General features: G+C 37.1%; 1 protein-coding gene across 11 annotated transcripts in view; it reads right to left on the bottom strand.

The window, feature by feature from the left end:
* The window catches only part of APC (APC regulator of WNT signaling pathway), a 107117-nt gene that overhangs the window by 44791 nt on the left and 43850 nt on the right, over nucleotides 1-18476 (bottom strand). For 10 of the 11 annotated variants that reach the window (XM_036308034.1, XM_036308033.1, XM_036308038.1 and 7 more), the window contains exons 3-6: nucleotides 15896-15980; nucleotides 14602-14803; nucleotides 8506-8614; nucleotides 5745-5858 (exon numbers count right to left, since the gene is read on the bottom strand). In XM_036308034.1, coding sequence (XP_036163927.1) covers nucleotides 5745-5858; nucleotides 8506-8614; nucleotides 14602-14803; nucleotides 15896-15980 — 510 coding nt within the window. Of the gene's footprint in view, nucleotides 1-5744; nucleotides 5859-8505; nucleotides 8615-14601; nucleotides 14804-15895; nucleotides 15981-18476 lie in introns of those variants that run through there. The other variant, XM_036308044.1, reaches the window with a different exon arrangement.

Genomic DNA, 18476 nt, shown 5'->3' with positions numbered 1-18476 from the left:
GCCAAGACTCTTCAGTCTTCAGTCTTCGCTCCTCACCTGCATATGCAAATTAGCCGCCATCTTTGTTGCGTTAATTTGCATACTCATCCTGATTGGTTGGTGGGCGTAGCAGAGTGACACCAATTTGCATGTTTCTCTTTTATTAGTGTAGACTAGAGGCCTGGTGCACAAAAATCTGTGCACTCAAGGGGTCCCTCAGCCCAGCCTGTGCCCTCTCACAGTCTGGGACCCCTTGGGGGATGACCACCTGCTGGCTTAGGCTCACTCCCTGGGGGTTGGGCCTAAGCTGGCAGTCAGACATCCATCCCTCTGGCAGCCCGGGAGCCCTCGGGGGATGTCCACTTGCCAGTGGGGAGCAGGCCTAAGCTGTAGTTGGACATCCTTAGCGTTGCTGAGGAGGCGGGAGAGGCTCCCATCACCACTGCTGTGCTGGCAGCTGGCAGCCTGGCTTCTGGCTGAGCAGAGCTCCCTCTATGGGAGCGCACTGACCACTGGAGGCAGCTCCTGAATTGAGCGTCTGGTCAGTGTGAGTCACAGTGACCAGTCATTCCCAGTCGTTCTGCTGTTAGGGTCAATTTGCATATTACCCTTTTATTTTATAGGGTAGAGGCCTGGTGCATGGGTGGGGGCCGGCTGGTTTGTCCTGAAGAGTGTCCCAGATCAGGATGGGGGTCCCACTGGGGTGCCTGGCCAGCCTGGGTGAGGGGCTGATGGCTGTTTGCAGGCTGACCACGGCCCCCAGCCAACCAAGCTCCCAGTGGAGGCTGGCTGGAAGCAGGTATCTGGGATTTATTTATCTTCTATAATTGATAATTGAAACTTTGTTGCCTTGAGCGGAGGCCACAGCTGGCCAGGGCAGGCAGGAAGCTTGGCTTCCTCCATCGCCGGGGCAACCAAGCCTCTTGCTTGCTCCAGCTCCATGGCTGCTGGCTGCCATCTTGGTTGGGTTAATTTGCATATAGTTGCTCTGATTGGCTGGTGGGCATGGCTTGGGGCGTAGTGGAGGTGCGGTCAATTTGCATGTTTCTTTTTTATTAGATTAGATTCCATGTAATCTTGCCTCTCCTTCTACTTCCCATTCTGATCCACTTGCATATGTAGATTCTTGTGCTATCACAATGTAATTATTAAGACAACTTTACAGAAATGTTTAATGAATATAAATCCCCATTTATTATGATTTCTTTCTTAAATATTTTTGGAAACTCTTATATTATAAACCTTAGAATCATTTTTCAAAGTTCCAAAGAAAGTATTTAGATAATTAGAATTGCATTTAGATTATAATTAGAATTGTATTATATTTATATACTAATTTAAAAAATATAAATACTTTTAGGATATTAATATCTTCTTATCCAGACTTCTCTATTTTTTAAAAACTGAGTTATAATTGAAATATAACAGTATATTGGTTTTAGGTATACAACATGAATACTAAAGTCTCTCTTTGTTAATGGTCTCACAAATAGTGCAGCAATGGCAATCATAAAATCTATACCTATATTCTTATTGCCTTAAGTAAATGTTTCTGTAGGACATATTCCTAGAAGTCCTACAGAATTACCAGGTCAAAAGGCATATGCATTTAAATTTTTACAGGTAGTGCCACATTGTCCTCCATAAATATATCAATTTATTCTTACAAAAAACGGGGTAGACATTGCTTCTACTTTCACACTATCACCAGTATTGCATGCCACCAAACTTTAAAGTTTTTGCCACTCTGATAGGCCATAAAACAAACAAAACCACCACCATCATCTCCACCACAACCACCAACATAAAAACAACCTATTTTACATCATATTTCCCTGATGACTAATGATGCTTAAGCATCACAATTGTTTACTAACCACTTGTACTTATTCATGATAGGACTACTCATATCTTCTGATTATTTTACTATTTGGTTGGCTTATTTTTAATTGATTTGTAGGTTCTCCTTGTACATCAGGAATATTAATTCCTTACACATATATGCTACAAACATTTCCATTATTTGCCTTTACACTCTGTACAACATTTCTTTAACCCTAACTTTGCTATTTCCAGGATAAATGAATGTTTGTACTTCTAAAAATGTGGACTGAAACTTCCTTAGAATATTAACTACCAAAATAAAGAACATTGTATTCCAAAATAAAATTAAAATGACCGTATCAGCACATATCTGGCCAAAAAAATAACCAGTTAATCTCTCTTCTTTTTTTTTTCTTTTTTTTTAATTAAATCTTTATTGTTCAGATTATTACATTTGTTCCTCTTTTTTCCCCCCCATAACTCCCCTCCTCCCAGTTCCCGCCCCACCCTCCACCCTCACTCCCCACCCACTGTCCTCATCCATAGGTGCACGATTTTTGTCCAGTCTCTTCCCGCATCTCCCACACCCCTTTCCCCCCCAAGAATAGTCAGTCCATTCCCTTTCGATGTCCCTGATTCTATTATAATCACCAGTTCATTCTGTTCATCAGATTATTTATTCACTTGATTCTTAGATTCACTTGTTGATAGATGCATATTTGTTGTTCATAATTTGTATCTTTACCTTTTTCTTCCTCTTCCTCTTCTTAAAGGATACCTTTCAGCATTTCATATAATCCTGGTTTGGTGGTGATGAACTCCTTTAGCTTTTCCTTATCTGTGAAGCTCTTTATCTGACCTTCAATTCTGAATGATAGCTTTGCTGGATAAAGTAATCTTGGTTGTAGGTTCTTGGTATTCATCACTTTGAATATTTCTTGCCACTCCCTTCTGGCCTGCAAAGTTTCTGTTGAGAAATCAGCTGACAGTCGTATGGGTATTCCCTTGTAGGTAACTGAGTTTCTTTCTCTTGCTGTTTTTAAGAGTCTCTCTTTATCTTTTGCTCTTGGCATTTTAATTATGATGTGTCTTGGTGTGGTCCTCTTTGGATTCCTTTTGTTTGGGGTTCTCCGCGCTTCTTGGACCTGTAAGTCCATTTCTTTCACCAGGTGGGGGAAGTTTTCTGTCATTATTTCTTCAAATAGGTTTTCAATATCTTGCTCTCTCTCATCTTCTGGCACCCCCATAATTCTGATGTTGGTACGCTTGAAGCTGTCCCAGAGGCTCCTTACACTATCCTCGCATTTTTGGATTCTTTTTTCATTTTGCTTTTCTGGTTGGGTGTTTTTTGCTTCCTCGCATTTCAAATCATTGACTTGATTCTTGCGCTCCTCTGGTCTGCTGTCGGAGTCTGTATAATATTCGTTATTTCAGTCAGTGTATGCTTAATTTCTAGTTGGTTCCCCAATATAACATCGAGGGTCTCATTAGTTTTCTTGTAGATCTCATTAAGTTTATCGGCAGCTTCTAAACAGTTCTTGAGAGACCTTAAAAGTGTGGTTCTGAACTCTATATTTTCCATTGACAATTTTGTCCTGTTTCTTTGTCTCCGCATTTTGTTATGCTTCCTTGGTGCACCCCCTAGTGGTCTTTGTTCGCAGTCTTATAGTTAAACCTTGATTGTTGTAGCTAATACCAGGGAGGGTTTGACCTCCAGGCCAAGTGGCTATGAGAATCAGCTGTGTCAGCAGTGAGAGAACTTCTGTCCTCTAGGGAGGTGCTAATCTAGCCTTTGCCTGAGGCTACCTGGCAAATGGCTCTGTGCAGGGCTTGGTCGGGGAGGGTCGCACAGGATCAACAGGGCGGGCTGAGCGAGCAGTTATGGCGGCTCTCAGTCCTGTACCCAGGGGCTCTGTCTCTCTGAGTCCCAGCACCCGCTGCAAAGCTCGGAGAGAAAGCTGCACTCGCTCTGACCGAAGCCAGACAGTCCCGCTTCTCCTGTTTGAGTCTGGGTCCCTAAAGACTTGTCCGTATCTGGAGCTCAGAGTCTGCGACTCCCTCCCGATTGAAAATGCCAACTGCGTCCTCCGCCGCCAGCCCGCTCCGCGCACTCCGCACCTCAGAATTTGACTTCAGCACTGCGCCTCCTCTGAGTGTCGTATGCGTTTCTCTTTCCTCCTAGTTGTAGGACTTCCACTCAGCCAGCGTTCCTGTGGTTCTGGGTGATGTCTGTTCCGTCTTTTAGTTTCACTTTTGAAGTAGTTGTTCAAAGCAGCAAACTCCGGCGTTAACCTATGCCGCCATCTTGGTTCTCCCAGAACCACCCTCTCTTCTAGGATATAGATTAAACTGCCTGAATACACCTACTTATGTTACACAAGAATTTTCACATCTATCATGTCTTTTTGTTCCTCTAAAAACAAACACTAAACAAATACAAAACAATCAACTTCTATAGATAGTACTCATATATTCATATTCTAAGAAGATAAATTCATATAAACCAAATTAATATTTCTCATTTTTTTTCTGTAAACAAATCTGCCTGACATTTTTAAAGTAATTCCTTGAAAATCCCAAATATCACAAATACTAAATTTAAAATAGAATATAGTTTTTGGAAATTCTTTATATATCTTCATTTTAATTCTTTGTCACTTATATGGTGATAAATATCTTCTCTCAATTTATAACTTTCTTTAAGGTTCCTCGTGAAGGTAAATTCTTAATTTTAATACAGTAAAACGTATCAATCTTTTATAATTAGTGTTTCATATTTTATTTTAAAAATCCTTTTATTTCCTACTGAAAGGTTTAAAAGTTTTACTTTTGACATTTAAGATATTAATCTGAATGGGATAGGGTTTGGGGAAATTTTAAGAGAATTTATTATATATACCTATTATAACATATGTATGTATTAATTGAGCATCTAGTCTCATTGCGAAACTAACAGGCTTGGACTATGAAAGATATATGATTTGGTGTTTAAGTATCACCTTAGTCTACCACCATACTCCAGCACAAATAGCATATACATTATGTTTATGAAGCTAAGGCTTTGGGGAATTAAAGTGTCCTGTTAGTGATTTTGAAAATATGAAATAAACTTTTCAGAATATAAAAATGCAGTTATATCACACATATGAATGTAGTTCTCCCTTTTACTTGCTAAAGAAAATCTTTAAAATAATTCTTCCCTCCCAATTTGTTCATACGTGTATGTGTATGTGTGTGTGTGTGTGTGTGTGTGTGTGTGTGTGTGTATATATATATACACAAATATAAAACAATCAACTTCTATAGATAGAAATTATGAATTTATCTTCTTAGAATATGAATACACACACACACACACACACATACACACACACATTTTTAATTTTCCATGCTTGCTTTGAAACAGATAAGGCAACCAGCAAAGCCTCTTCAGGACTTAAAAACATGAGTAATATCAAATTCAATATATGGAAATGCTTAACAAATAACAAAGTCAGTTAATATTCTTTCCTGACATAAGTTGAAGGTTGAAATAGGGAAGTGTTCTCTATCCAACTCATTTCATATTTCCCAATGTCCTCTTTGTATGTTTCCTTCTTACTTCCTCGAATGAGGATATCCTTTTTCTTTTTTTAGTGTATAACTTAAAGAGCAGTATTTGGAATGTCATTACACACACTCAGATTACAGTAAGTAAAAATTTCAAAGGACAACTGGAGGTGGCTATCAGCTACCAGATGACCAGCATCTAACTCTTTTCTTGCTTACAATTCTAAGGCAAAGCAGAAAAGTATCAGGAAAATGAAATATAGTGGAGGCAGAATTATGTGAACACTGGTTATGTTGTCTAGTGGCCATGGTATATTATTCTTATTTTGAAATAGTGTCAAAGATAGAGTAATGTTTAGCTTGTGCTAGGTTTAATTTATTAAATCAGTTACCTGTGCTCGTTTTTCCATATCTTGGCATGTTCCTAGTTGTTCTTCCATTGCAACTCTGATTTGCCTTGCTTCATATTCCAATTGCCTCCTGGTCATATCAGTTTGTAAGGAAAACTGAAGCCATAAATAAAATTAAAGTGTTAATATCTCATGCTTGTGTGTTTAAGAAAAAAAAATACCTAAATACCAACAGAAAATTAATAAGGAAATATGTATAAGTTATGGTGCATGAGAAAATTGTATTTTACTCCAAGGAGCCCTAAAATGTAAATTATAGGTCCTAGGCTCAGTCTGAGTCCCTAATGTGAAATGCAGCATTGAAACATTTTTACTGCCCCATAGCCACAAATGTCTTTAATTAAATTGTACTATTACATTTAACATACAAATAATTGGTCCAGTAAGCCTAACTTTAGTCTCCTTCTGATTCTTCTTCATTGAAGAAGTACTACTTTTAATTATTAAAAGCTAGTATATTAATGTGGACAACATAGAAAAATAAAAAAACAGGTTCATTATCCTTAAGTTTGTACCTCAATTTAAGGTAAGGATTACCATATACATGCAGACTAAACAGAAAACTCCATGTGTAAAATGAACAAAATGGGATAAGAAAAAGCTTTATGTAATATAGATAATCATAAATCGTGAGGAAAAAGTCAACATAAGCCCAAGCATTCCAGATTGTATTGTCAGTTAACCCTTTTCCTGTTCCTATGCAGAATGTATTCCTACAGGCATACCCAAATTATGGGCTGCAATATGGAAGAAACTCTGAATGTTATTTCTAACTAGAGGCCCAGTGCATGAAATTCGTGCATGGGTAGGGTCCCTAGTGGCTGCTGGCCAGGGCCTCCCTTCCCCCGGCTGCCTGCCGCCGCCAGCCAGGGCAGGGCTGGCTTGGGGGAGGGGCCGTGGGCGGTTGGCCAGCTGGCCGGCCCCACCCCTGGTCAAACTCCAAGTCGAGGGGACAATTTGCATATTAGGCTTTTATTATATAGGATTCCCAATTAGCCAGTTGTAACTCCACTGATACGTCCTCCACTTCCCACTGCTCCACAAAAAAAGATGAACATGACACAGTATGTTGCAATAATATGCTTTAGATCTGATATTTTAAAATTAATGTCTATATCTTGATACACATTTCCATATGAAAGTGTTCTTAACTTGGCTTCCCAATAGTAAAAACAAAATTTGTAAAATTAAAAAACATTTATGAAATGTAAGCAATTGAAATTGGCTAACGTTGCCAAATAATCCATGGTAATGTCTTACATAATCTATTAAATAAATGTGATTATTAAATAAACTCATCAAGGAATAATTATTTTACAACTGATCTTTGTTTCAGATATATTCAGTTGTTCTTGAATTGTCACATATATCTGACCCCTTTCCTAAACCTGACTATACACCGACAGTGGTCTCTAAATTTGTATATTCTAATTACCAAAGTGAATGCTGAATAAAACTATACTTTGGTATTTTTGTTTATAAAAGTAAAAATCCCACCAAACCTTCCTTGTTTTCTAACAACTCTACAATAACTATTCTTTCACCATTTGTGTGTCCTTATTTCCCAGAAAGGTGTTAAGGACATTGTCAGGGAGGAGGATCTTCTCTCTCCCTTTCAAAACCCTGAAAGAGTGTCCGAGGACTGACTAAGCACTTAAGCTTCTAGTTCTAGCTCCTGCCAGACAATGTCCACTCAGGCAGCCTGGCTAACTACATGTTTTGGAAAAAGGTTTTTCTTCCATTTTTGCTTTTTATGATGTTCCCTCAAAAGTACTATTAAAAAATGAAAACATCTAAGCTAAGAGAGAAAGATGTATTTTAAATATATCTTTTTAAAAATATTTTTAAAAGTTAGAAAAATATTTGTAAGCAACAGTTGAAATACAGTCTTGGTTGAAATTACTAATGTATTTCAGAAATGTGCTTATATGTGCCACCTCCATGAATTAAGATAGGTGGAGAGGGAGAGACTGACAAGATTAAATTCTTTTACACAGCTATATTTGTTTGCAAAACAAATTTTAGTACATGCAAAAAGTTCTAAGATCCATGTCAAAAGCTATTGTCATTTATAATAATTGAAAATAGCACTCAAATTATCTTCAAAGATATTTTTGTTCAAAAACTATCTGGCATGATTCCTATAACATGGTTCAAAAATAGACAGATGGTGATAAACACTTCTACAGTGTGTTTGGCAACTCAATACACAATAAAAAAACAACAGTTGCCTAGTTAAATCCTGAGTCCTTTAGAATTCAAACAATAGATTTTTGGAAATCAGGGCTTAAACATAAATATTTGCTTGAGCACAATGAAGTTTTATCATCATTATAAACAAAAATTCATTATTATATATTCAAGTTTAAAGTTAGAGAATACATATTTTAGTTTACAAATAATTATAGACGCAGTTATCCCACATTTTTAATAGATAACTTAGGTACTTTTAAAAAATCAAGTTAGTGCCCTAGCCGGTTTGGCTCAGTGTACAGAGCGTCGGCCTGTGGACTCAAGGGTCCTGGGTTCAATTCTAGTCAAGGGCACATGCCCGGGTTGTGGGCTCAGTCCCCAGTAGAGGGCGTGCAGGAGGCAGCCAACAATAATTCCCTCTCATCATTGATGTTTCTAAATCTCTCTTCCTCTCCCTCTCTGAAATCAATAAAAATATATTAAAAAAATAAATAAAAATAAAAATCAAGTCAGTAAAGTCTATAATAAGTCATATTGCCAAGCTACTTACATTTTCAGTTAAAGGAAGACTATCTATTCTTTTAGTGAGATTCTGAAGTTGAGCGTAATACCAGTCTTTTTCCTTTTCTTCTTTGTCAAGATCAGCAAGAAGTAATGATCTGTTTTGTTTTTTTAAAAAAAGGTTAAGGTTACACAATGCTAATATAGAGTACATAACAGCAGTTCTTATTACCTGTTACTGTAAAGTTCTCTCTTCAAATTAAAGTATTAATAATGAATAAATGAAAAACATTGATTTTTGAAGATGGGACTTACAATGTTATAATCATTCAAGTTGAATATTAAAAAGATTTTTTTCAGCTAAACAAGGTGCTAATCAACATTATAATATTTACATTTCACCAAAGGCATTGTCTTCACATTCATGCAGTCTAAGAATATGATGATGGCTTGTAGTAAAAAGTACATGAAACAAACCTCCAAACTAATACAAGAAAGAAAGGTACAATAAAGAAGAAAAGAAAAGGAGTAGGTATGAAGAAAATGAACTTAAAGTATAAGAAGCTACTGTATTGGACACAAATGTAGTTTTTTTGCTTCTCAGCAGCCAAAATAGTAAAAAATATATTGTCACTGTACAATAAGAGGAAGTTATTCTGAGGGAAACAAACACTTTTCTTAGTTTGGAATTTGAAGATGAATTTATGTAATTTCTGAACTACCCAAGAGATGTTGTCCTGAATAATAATCTATATATCTATATATCAGAGTCTATATGATCATTATAAACATAAATGCAAACTAAGAGTGTCACTGAGATAAAACTCAGTTGGTACAAAGCATTATGTTAACCGAAATAAGCCAGTCAGAGAAAGATAAACATCACACGATCTCACTCATTTGTGGAATATAATGAACAACATAAACTGATGAACAAAAACAGATCCAGAGAAGCATCGATCAGATGCTCAAACCTCAGAGAGATGGTAGGGGAGGGTGGGGGTAAGAGGGAGAGATCAACCAAAGGACTTGTATGCATGCATATAAGCCTAACCAATGGACACAGACAGCAGGGGGGTGAGGGCATGAATGGGGGTAGGGTGGAGGGGCCAATGGGGGAATAAGGACACATATGTAATACCTTAATCAATAAAGAAAAAAAAAGTATGTGATCTCTTTTCATGTGGCTCTTTCCCAAAGCTGCTACTATTACCATTTTCTTGTTTATATTTCCAGAGATATTCTATAACAGCGGTTCTCAACCTGTGGGTCGCGACCCCTTTGGTGGTCAAACGACCCTTTCACAGGGGTCACCTAAGACCATCAGAAAACACATATATAATTACATATTGTTTTTGTGATTAATCACTATGCTTTAATTATGTTCAATCTTTAACAATGAAAATACATCCTGACTATCAGATATTTACATTACAATTCATAACAGTAGCAAAATTACAGTTATGAAGTAGCAACGAAAATAATTTTATGGTTGGGGGTCACCACAACATGAGGAACTGTATTAAAGGGTTGCGGCATTAGGAAGGTTGAGAACCACTGTTCTATAACAATGTAAGGATCTATGTACATTCTTAAACATAAACAGTACCACATGTGTTACCTTATAACTTATTTTCCACTAAAAAATCTTGGAAATAATTTTGTATCAGGTCCAATGTATTTGTGAGCAGGGACATAGTATTCCATAGTATTCTTGAATCCATAACCACTTCTATGCTAGAGGACATTCAGGATCTTTCTAACCTTTTGCTATTATAGAGAACTAGAGGCCCAATGCATGAAATTCATGCACTGGTAGGGTCCCTAACTGCTGCCGGCCTGGGCCTGGGCCTCCCTCCCTTCCCCTAGCTGCCTGCCGCCGCCAGTGTTTCCCTCCCTTTCCCCGGCTGCCTGCAGCTGCTGCTAGCCAGGCCCTCCCTCCCTTCCCCTGGCTGGCCCTGCCCCCTGGTCGAACTCCTGGACAAACTTCCAGTTTAGGGGACAATTTGCATACTATACTTTTATTACATAGGATGCTGCACTGATTATCCTTACACATAATATCATTTCACACATGTGCAACCATGTATACTGCCCTTGTTAGATGTTATTTATGTACTTACTAGAGGCCTGGTGCATGAAATTCATATGTGGTTACAGTCCCTAGGCCTGGCCTACGATCAGGGCCATCTTCCCCAGTTGCCCACAGCCAGCCCCACCACCCACCGCCACCCACCCCCAGTTCCCTGTTCACCATCTGGTCAGTGCCTGACGGCCAGGGGAAGGGACTGAGTGGGGTCAGCCCCACTCCCACTGCAGGTGGCCATTAGACGATCAGAGCCTGCCAGCCGGGGAAAGAGACCAAGAGGTGGTCAGTGCGCCTCACAGTGACTGGTCCAGCAGTCATTCTGCTGTTAGGGTCAATTTGCATATTACCCTTTTATTATATAGGATTACCTTCACCAATGTAAATGTTTTATTAAACTTTTTTATTGTAAATGTAGGTTGCTTTTTCTCCAAAAATGGTCTATCACTATGGTTTTAGTTTGACTTCTTTTAGTATGAGTGAGGGTAGGAATTTTTTCAGTAACCATTTGTATTTTCTTGTCTATGACTTTTTCTTACTTATAGAACCTCTTCTATGTTAAGAATAACCACACTTTGTCAGTTACATGGGTTGCAAATATAATTTCTCAGTTTATCACATATCTTTTAACTTTGTTTACAATGTTTGTCATGTAAGATTGAGTGACTGATTGATTGATTTAAATCCTCATCTGAGGATATTTTTTTCCATTGAGTTTTTGAAAGAGTGGAAGGGAGGGAGGAGGAGAGGGGAGAGAGAAAAAGAAACATCTACATGAGAGAGACACATCAATTAGTTGCCTCCCGCATGCACCCTGACCAGGGCTGGGGATGAACCTGCAACCAAGGTACATGCTCTTGACCAGGAATTGAACCCATGACCCTTCAGTCCATGGACCGATGCTGTAATCATGAGCAAACTGGCCAAGGCATCATATTCTTGTAATCAGATTTGTGGACATTTTCTATTATGGCTTTTGGAGCTTGCTCAAATACGGAGAAAGATGCTCCCCACTCAGATATTGTTACTTTAAAATCCTATTTGATTATAATTTCTTGGAAAAACATGTATGCATATATGTGGAAGGTTCTATGCTTTATAAAATTCCCTTCCCTTTACTTGAGAAGCAATTTTTAAAATAAGAAACAAGCCTTCACTTTTAATGTGGGAACCTCAATAGTGAGGGAATCCATAATTCATGGTAGGGAAATAAGCCCTGCTTATGATGTAGCAACCTTGGCAGAGTGTGGACTAATGAGAAGCCACATTTCCTTCCCTTTCTAACAACAGAAGCAGGGAAAAGCACTGTAGAAAGCCTGAACCCCTTTCAAAAGCTGAGGACCAAACTAGCATAAAGATAAAATATAATTCTATTTTTCAGCTTTCCTGGGTGAGGACCTGCAGGACCCAGCAGGACTAAAGTAGGCAAAAGAGATAGATAGGTGGTGATACTCTGATTACCCTCTAATAAACAGGCTTATGAAATAAGAGCTTGGTATGTAAAGTGAGAGGCCAAATGTTACTGATGGTGGTAGAGTAAGGGGGAGGGTAGAGAGAATAGGGACAAGTTGTTACTATAAAGTTTAAGCTCAAACTGTGAAAAAACTGCTTTGGGAAAGCCAAGGCTATAGTGTCTTGAACTAAAATGATATGATAGTAGTTGACCTTGTAACTCACACAGCAGTGCTTAAAACTCAGAAATTAAACTAGTTCTAGACGCAGGTAGGTCTTTAGGGTTTAGTGTACTAATGGCTTATATAGTGACTAGAGGCCTGGAGGATCAGGCTGAAACTGGCTCTCCGACATCCCCCGAGGGGTCCCAGATTGTGAGGGACCAGGCCAGGCTGAGGGACCCCACCAGTGCATGACTGGGGCCGGGGAGGGACGCGAGAGGTCAGCCAGCCAGGGAGGGACTGCAGGAGGGCTCCAGGGCATGTCTGGCCCATCTCGCTCTGTCCAGATCGACCGGACCCCAGCAGCAAGCTAACCTACCAGTTGGAGCATCTGCCCCTGTTGGTCAGTGCACGTATAGCGACTGGTGGACCAGTCAAGTGTCTGCCCCCTAGTGGTCAGTGCACGTCATAGTGAGGGGCTGAGTGGCCTTAGCATATCATTAGCATATTATGCTTTGATTGGTTGAGTGGCCAACTGGTTGACTGGACACTTAGCATATTAAGCTTTTATTTTATAGGACTGTCAATAGTCTTCCTTAAAAATGCTTCTTCATGTAAGCCTCATGTCTTCTTAGTCCTCTACCTAACTCAGAATCACCTAGAATAGTATGGCACACAAGTTATTAGGTATTTAATAAATATTTGTTAAATAAATTAATGGCTAACATGACAATAGCTAACATTTATTAAGTGCTCTATATATAAGATATAGTGCTAAGGACTTTTTAAAAAAATCTATAGATTTTTAAATCTCCTTCCATTAATGGGAAAACTGAGGTTCAAAAGGCTTATAGAGCTATTGACCTGGTTTTGAATCCTGGTTTGACTATTTACTAGCACTTATCTTGTGTAACACAGAAAAGGAGAAAAAAAGAGGCAGAGAGAATTAATCTCTGACTTAAGGGAGGTCTAGAAAGAAAGAACAGAAACATAGGGGAGAACATCATCAAATAAATAACATACAGAATTTTCAAAAGCTGTAGAAAACAAATTTTCAGATCAAAAGGGCACACTAGTATCCCACACGGTGAATGAAGAAAACACACACACACCCAGGCACTGTAAAAGCTTCAAAGAGGAAAAATTGTTGCCTACAAAGGTATAAGAATCAGCCTGGTATCAAATCTCTCATCAGTAACATTGATAATGAGAGGAAAATGAATTTGAACCTAGTCCTACCCAAACTTTCAATCAAGTGTGAGAGCAAAATAAAGATACCGTCACATAAACAAGGTCTCAATTTTCTTCCCTCCAACATAGTGAGAACCAAGAGGATGCAAGATATATCAGAACTACACACACAAACACCCTCTCCTCTCTCTGTCTGTTAATAAAATAAGGACTTTACCTACATGAAGCAAAGTTCCTAAGAAAGTCAGTATGCTCACATGTCCTTTGCCTCTTAATAGAGCTCAAAGGGGACAAAGATGAAAGATCATGGATCCTAGTTAGCTTCTTCTTTTTCAGCATATTATTTCCTACACTGTCAGACAGAAATAACATACAGAATTCCATATGTCAAGGTACAAAACAGACTCATGTGAACTTAAGAGATGTGACTCATGTGAACACTACTGGTCCAGATGATTATTCCTATTTTTGTAGATGGACAAACCTAAAACCAGAGAAAGTAATCAATGGTCTTTTGTTTCTCAGTGAGATATACTGGACCTTTTTCATATGTTAATATTTGATTTTGACAACTCTATAAGGTAATACCATATCCCAATTTTACAGATGAAAACAACACCAAAATTTAATGACTTGACCAAGGTTCCGGAGCTAATATGTAACACTTTTATTCATTTTAACATTTCTTGAATGTCTATTAGAATTTTTAGGAATATAAAGATAATAAAGTTTCATTCATGCATTGAGGAATTTATAACCTTCTAGGAGACATATATTTTTGACAAAATTCTTGATAATGATATATGTTCTGCTATTTGTAATGTTATGATTTTAACTGCAGGAAGAATACACTGGCGATGAGACCAGAACTCATTACATATGACACTGATCTAGTAGTTATTTTAGATCAGAAGATAAACAGAAATGCAATTAAAAATCAGTTATATATTTTAACATAGAAATTGTGATCCTGTGTAGGACCCAATGTGCAGAGCACTCAGAGTATTTAAGTGACAAAATATAAATCTTACAATCCCAAGAAATTGCCTCCTTTAAATTTTTAGATTTCATATAGGGACAATCAGCCACATACTATCTTTGAGTTAATAAATGCAAAATGCTCTCTAAATGTTAGTGGTCACCCATTGTACATATTTCATAATTCATATCTTGTATTACAAAATGACAAAATAATAGCAAAAATTGAGGCATACAAATCAATGTTTGCTATTTAATGAAAAAAAAAAAAAGTTACCTCTCTTTCTCAAGTTCTTCTAAATAACCAGTATTTTCTCTGCTTCCGTTTACAAACCCTCTTCTTGGAAACGAACCCATAGGAACAGGACTGCACTCTCCTGAACGACTGGATACAGATCCTTCCCGGCTTCCATAAGAACGGAGGGACATTTTGGACCGTAGTTTTATTCCAGGGAAATTACTGCTATCTAAGTTAAGCTCTAAGTAAAATAGAGACAAGTTTTAATATAATAATTGCTTTAAGTAGTCTAATGCAATATTATTATTTTAAAAGTGAAATCTCAGGTTCATATTTAGCTCTCAACTTTAACCACTTTATAACTGAAAAATACTTTATATATATATATATGCAGCCAATTCATGCAGGGAAAATAAATCCTTATCATAAATACTGATGCTCAGAGAAATTCACTGACTCCTGATTCTAGAGAAATGTAAAGGTAGGAGAGAGAATATGTAGAAAAATCCTGAAAAACAAAAAATCAGAAAATTGCTAAGCCTCTATGAGGCAGACTCTCTGAGAGCCTGCAAAAGGACAGTGTACTAAAGCATTGAGTCAATAAAAGGACACACTTCTTGGTTCAGAAGCTTATAAATTTCTAACAGGAAACCAAAAATATACATGACTAAATAAACAATTGTTTAGAAACAGAATGGCTAAACGTTCCCTCCAAAGTCAGCTTGAGTGAGGAGAAATGAAGTCTGTTAAAGGAAAATTAGACAAAATGTCCTTCCTTCGATTCATGTTAGACAATAATACATTTAGGGAACAAAAGGTAATTTATTTGCCTACCTTCAGTTATAATTAAGCATTTTCCCTATTTTGAAACTGGAATTTTAAGCAACAAAATGAGACATTCTTTTAAAATTCTGCTAAGAATGGCTTATAACCAGCTTATATATCAGAGGACAAAGCATTTCTATCCCAGATGGAACAGAGAAGGACACTACATCACATGAGGCAATGGGCACAGTCTGTGGTATGCGGCTTTCTAAAGGCCTATTTAGTGACCAGCAGAGCAGCAAAGAGTCTTCAAAAGATCTTAAAATGATCTAGAAGGCATCTAAAATACTTTATTCAAAGCCAGTAAAATGTTTAACTGAAGAAATAACATGAAAATAGACTTTTTACATTTTCATACTTTAATAATTATATCCTAATGGGTAAAACGGCTATACTAAGGAAACTGATACCAACACCCAAATCAAAAGAAGTTATACTTGGCTATACATATCTAAAGTTGACAACTAAAGCATAAAAAATTATTTTAAAACACTTTTTTAAAATGTACCTTTGAGGCGCTCTAATAAATCAATCTGTCCAGAAGATGTCATAACTTCATCTTCAATACTTCCTTGTAGTTGTTTAAGTACTTCCTGTAAAAAACAACAACACAATATCTGAACATGACAAAATTCTAAAAATTTTCTTAAGGAATAATTTTAAATATCTTGGTACTTAGGTATGGTAGCTAAAAAGTTATTTTAGATAAACCTGGAAAGCACTCCACATATACTACCTAGTATGAATTAAGAGCAACAAATTATATCCCAACAACGGTAGTGATATTTTGTAATAATAGTAATAATGAGTAGCCTCTTGCAAGATACTATATGGAACCCTTAAGATAAATTATCTCTAACTTTTAAAACAATACAAGGTGGATAATTCTCATTTTGGGGTAGGTCAATTGAGACTCAAAGAGTTGACCAAGGTAGTGAGCAGCAAATTTATACAAGAGTAGAGGGCATCTTTATCACAAATGCTGATGTTCAGAGAAATTTACTGACTTCTGGTTCTAGGTAAAAGGTTAAGAGAGTAAGTGGAAGAATTATTTTAGATAATCAGAAAATGGCCAAGCCTCAATAAGGCTGGCTCAATAGTTATGTATTTAGAACCCTATCTCTTGGGCGTGCACCAACATGACCATAAAAAACATCAAATTAACACATTATAATAGGCTGTTTTATTTGATGCCCTAAAAAATCAAGCTTTTATATATCACATTTAAGCATATTCTTCTAGTATGCCAATTTACATTTAGCAGATATTTAAATGACTATATGCTTATTGCCTCCTGACTTTTGATGCCATTATTTCTTCCCCATCTAAATCTTACTCTTGATTTGATTTGTCAAGACCCTTGAATGTATCTCTTTTTCCAATTTAGACTGTAAATATTATAGGTTTCTCCTCAGTCCTTGGCTTTCCACCCTATGCAACTCCAAAATCTGACACTTATCTTTAAAGAAAAACCAGTCGTGTTTGATACAGGCCCCTTCCCTTTTGTAGGTCTATCTCTCTCAAACATTGAAAGATTATGGGCTGTTTTATTTTGTCTTCTAGTTTAGCCTTATTTTCAGGTGGTACCTGACTCCCTAGCTCTAAAGTTTTGTCCCTTGGAGGCTATGAGCTTAAGTGTTTAACCTCCTGCTTACATAAACTTCAAAGAATGACAAACATCTTGAGGAGATCTGTTGTGTGAAAGTTATGTTTCTCTTCTATAGCAAGACTTTGCCTAACATTCTGTCTTTCTAGTCCATCCCCAGCATCCTTTACTACAAAAAAATTCAGCCAATATCCCATGGGAAAAACTACCCATGCATTGGGATCTCCTCTAAATATCAATATTTCACATCTGCCTACATGTTTGTCAAGACCTCCAATAGTGTCCTTCCTCCATTGGAATCCTTCTGCCTGTTGCAATAACAAATACTAGTCTGTACCCAGAATCAACAGATATCCCTGGGGAAGAAAAGCACCAGAGATCTCAGCTCATCTTAGAAAGGGCTCTTTCCTGTTTGCATTTTAGTTAAAATATAGTCATTGATCCTCCCACAGTTCTCTATAATGTTTTTAAAAGTATGTTTGTTTTTGTTAATCCTCACCTAAGTATATTTTTTCCATTGATTTTTAGAGAGAGTAAAAGGGAGGGGGGAAGAGAGAGAGGGAGAAACTTTGATGAGAGAGACACATCGATTAGTTGCCTCCCTCACACACCCCGATGGGGGCTGGGGATTGAAATTGCAACCCAGGTTTGTGCCCTAGACTGGGAATCAAACGGAACCTTCCTGTGCGCTGGCCAATGCTCTAACCACTGAGAAACCTGCCAGGGCTAATGGTACGGTTTTTGTGTGTGTATATTTTATAGTTGCTGCAGTAGGATTAATTGCCTGAGGCTGCATACTGCATATACCTAAAAGAAGTCATCCTCAATTTCAGAGTGCTTGAAAGAAAATACAACTGGCAAAGCAATTCCAAATAAAAGATTTCAATAAGTGCCTTGAGAAATGGTAGATTTTAAAACTAATATGTAATTTTAAAGGAGACTATTTATTTGTATTTATAAATTCTGGAAGCTTAGTTTTAAAAATTAATTATATTATGTAATCAACTCATTTTAAAAAAATTTTAATATTTTAGAAACATTACAGAATTTTTTTAGAGACAAAATGTGTTATGGTAACATCAGTGAATAGAAAATATTTATCAATGAGCAACAGTCATTTCATGGGGGTTGCTACTTGACCCACTTCTGTTTTTCTCAATACATTACAGTTATAGATTCTTTTCATTACCAAACACATATACTTGATAATTAAATTTCTAAAATAAATTATGAAATATGTCAATTTAAACTTTTGTTTCTCCTTTTTTCCTTACATTCTGAAAATAGAAGAAACTTTACATGCATATGGTTTTAATGCTTATAGAGCAATTTATAAATATTTCATTTTGTCAAAATACAACAAAAATACAAATGTTTCATTAATAATTTGCTTACAGATATTTTTCTACATCATACCATCTTTTTGTTTAAATGCTTCACATCTCTACATGACTATAATTACCATGTTGTTATACTCAGCATT

Source organism: Myotis myotis, unplaced genomic scaffold (genome assembly GCF_014108235.1).
Source record: "Myotis myotis isolate mMyoMyo1 unplaced genomic scaffold, mMyoMyo1.p scaffold_m19_p_5, whole genome shotgun sequence".
Classification (NCBI taxonomy): Eukaryota; Metazoa; Chordata; class Mammalia; order Chiroptera; family Vespertilionidae; genus Myotis; species Myotis myotis.
This window is presented reverse-complemented; position numbering and strand designations above follow the sequence as displayed.